Source organism: Pimephales promelas, chromosome 18 (assembly GCF_988280905.1).
Source record: "Pimephales promelas chromosome 18, fPimPro1.hap1.1, whole genome shotgun sequence".
Taxonomy (NCBI): Eukaryota; Metazoa; Chordata; class Actinopteri; order Cypriniformes; family Leuciscidae; genus Pimephales; species Pimephales promelas.
In genome coordinates, this window is record NC_142786.1 from 15672289 (window position 1) to 15675723 (window position 3435).

General features: G+C 37.0%; 1 protein-coding gene across 1 annotated transcript; it reads right to left on the reverse strand.

Moving 5' to 3' along the window:
• Positions 1-1132: 1132 nt before the first annotated feature.
• On the reverse strand, positions 1133-2122 carry LOC148970960 (general transcription factor II-I repeat domain-containing protein 2B-like). Its single transcript, XM_089122655.1, has one exon. The coding sequence runs from the start codon at positions 2120-2122 to the stop codon at positions 1133-1135; it is 990 nt and encodes a 329-aa protein (XP_088978781.1).
• Positions 2123-3435: the final 1313 nt, after the last annotated feature.

The following is a 3435-nucleotide window of genomic DNA, read 5'->3' on the forward strand; positions in this document are numbered from 1 at the left end:
TGAATTAAATTTATCACTATTTAATAAACATTTCACAAAAACAGTTTTGAAATGTGCATTTTTGCAGTGTTTCAAAAACTAGCATAACAAATTTTTACAAAAAGCAAGTATTTCAAAGACCAGCATCACATATAAAAAAGCAAGAAATGCCCCCAGTGTTGTTTGTTTGATTGTTTTACCCAAGTTTTTCTTGTTCAGTGAGAGAAATCTAGCCTGTGTTGGACTTTAACAAGTCCACTGAAGTCAGGTTGCACATCTGAGGTGGATATGTGAAGGACAACACACAAGTGATTATCACTGAGAGAGGATCTGTATCTGTTAAACCTCATCACTGAGAATGTTTGTTCACAAATGTAGGTAGGCCACATGAGAAACTGGGGTGGTTATAGAGGGCCAGACCAATACATTTAACCCAGTTCTGCCCATATTATTTCTCTTTATATATATATATATATATATATATATATATATATATATATATAAACAGGAAATGAATGAAATTAAATCACTACTTAATAAACATTTCACAAAAACAGTTTTGAAATGTGCATTTTTTGCAGTGTTTCAAAAACTAGCATCACAACTTTATACAAAAAGGCAAGTATTTCAAAGACCAGCATTACATTATATAAAAAAGCAATAAATGCCACCAGAGTTGTTTGTTTGACTGTTTTACCCAAGTTTTTTTTTCTTGTTCAGTGAGAGAAATCTAGCCTGTGTTGGGCTTTAACAAGTGCACTGAAGTCAGGTTGCATATCTGAGGTGGATATGCGAAGGACAGCACACAAGTGATCATCACTGAGAGAGGATCTGTATCTGGATTTGTTAAACCTCATCACTGAGAATGTTTGTTCACAAATGTAGGTAGATCCAAAGAGAACCAACATCCTCTGAGCATGCCTCCTTATCTGTGGGAAGTTTTCCTCTTTGAGAGAAGAATAAAAATGCAGTTGTGAAACAGACTTAAAGTGCTCTGCTAATAGTTTATCAGACTGCAGATCAATGAGTTCAAGCTGAACATCAATGGGTGCATTGTCCACACTGCAAGTGAAGGGAGAAGAAATCATGTGCATTTCACCCTCAACTGTTTTGAAGTCTAAAAATTGCCTTGAAAACTCATCATGCAGTGCCTCTAACATGGATGAGTACCTCGGAGGTGATCAGCTGATGGTGTGACCTCTTTCAGTGTTGACATGTGGGTAAGAATGTTGCCCTCCAATTGGCTTGAAAGAAACTTCAATTTTCTCATGAAAGCTGTCACCAAGCTGTACATTTCATGTACAAAGAGGCCCTTACCTTGCAGCTTAGTATTTAGTTCATTCATTAATGCAGTCACATCAACACCAAAAGCCAGATCTGCTATAAAGTCTGCATCTGAGAGCTCTGGGGTGTCCCTGCATTTCATCTCACAAAACTCCTTAATTTCTGCTCTCAAGTCCCAAACTCTTTTAAGCACCTTGCCCAGGCTGAGCCATCTGACAGTTGTGTGGTAGCCTATGTCACTATGTTCACTTTCACACTCTTCCAAAAGTGCCACAAACTGTCTATGATTCAGTGCTCTTGCCCTGATGAAGTTAAATATTTTAGTAACAACATCAATAACATGGTTGATTTTTAGCACTGACTTGCACAACACCTCCTGGTGAATAATGCAATGCAAAAATGTCAATTTCTGTTCTGGGTTTATTTCAGTCACTTTATCTTGCATCCGCTTCAAAAGTCCAACACTTTTCCCAGTCAGATTTGGACAACCATCGGTTGTAACACCTGTCAGTTTGTCCCATTTTAGTCCTAGTTTGTCCATGGTTAAATTTACCTCTGTGAACAAATCACTCCCCGTTTTGGTCCCTTTCATTGACCGCATAGCTGCCAGCTCCTTCGTCATCGCAAAGTCTTTCGTTATCCCACGTACAAAGATAAGTAACTGGGCTGTGTCGCGGACATCACAGCTCTCGTCCAGAGCCAAGGAGAAATAGTCAAAATTGTCCACTTTGTTTTGAAGCTGAAGCTCCAGATTTCCCGCGATGTCCTCAATTTGGGGTGTGGGGTGGGGGGAAGGGGGGGCATGCACGTCGAGAAGGTCCAACACATTGAACGTTTCTGGGATACTGATAACTGACATAAATCAGTTTTTATAAAATTATTTTAATTTTATTTATAAAATCAAAATTATAAATGCAACACTTTTGTTTTTACCCCCATTTTTCATGAGCTGAACTCAAAGATCTAGACCATTTCTATGTACACAAAAGGCCTATTTCTCTCAAATATTGTTCACAAATCTGTCTAAATCTGTGTTAGTGAGCACTTCTCCTTCGCCGAGATCATCCATCCTCCTCACAGATGTAGCATATTCAGTCTAGGATTGCCAATACCCGCCAATATCTGCAAATACCTGTGTTTTCAATTGAAGCACTGTTATACTGTTATACTACCGGTCACAATTGTGACCGTAAACAAATTTACAAGTCTTACGAGTGTGATGGATCACGGGGTGTACTACTTTATTTTTTCCAGTAGATGTCTTTGGGTCACACTTTTTGTGTCTTTTTAAGTTAACTTTTACCCACTATTAAGACGTTCAGTTATAAACCTTTAGCGCATTCAAATTTATCGAGTTGAAATTAAAACGTGATATCAATATCGCGTAAAACACGTCATTACCGCTTGATAACAGTTCAAGCACCCGCACTTGGTAAGATTATTCAGAAAAAGCGACAAAAGTAATTTTCTGATAATGTACTGTGTTTTCTTGTATGCCAAGATTTTGAGGGTCACTTATTGAAAGATGTCTTCATTCTTTGTTTCGCTGTATTTTTAAAAACATAGATAGATTTACATAGACGTTGTACACGACCTACATAGATGTTTTACACTAAAAAAATATTTCAGAGATCGGTATTTTATATCTGCATAAAGGGTTAAAATATACTATGAAGTGCTATTTAAAAACTAGGGTGGTATATGTCTCAAGTGAAGACGATGGTTTAAACCACCATTTATTAAATCAAGTCATGTGAATACTGTCGTATATGAAAAAGAGAAGACCTAGAGTTCACTAACATTACAGCTAACTGTAGGAAACAGATATCCATGGGGTGAAAGTGTAAAGAAGACACCGTACAAAATACGATAAGTGTTACGATAGTGTTGTTAAAAATGAAACCGTGATAAACAATCTAAGAACACTAGCACCGTTAAACATGCGGTTCAATAACAATGTTCAATATAAACAAGAATCCGGCTCTAATGCTACTGAGCCTTTTTCACAAATAATTTATCTAACAATTGATATTTACTATATGTTAAAAGATTTTGATGAAGAGGCCACAAACTGCTTACTTTTCATACCCGTTTAATCCCCAAATTTTTCTTGCAACTTGAGTACATGCATTTTACTCCTTAGACCTTCCTAACACTCAAACAATATGCCTT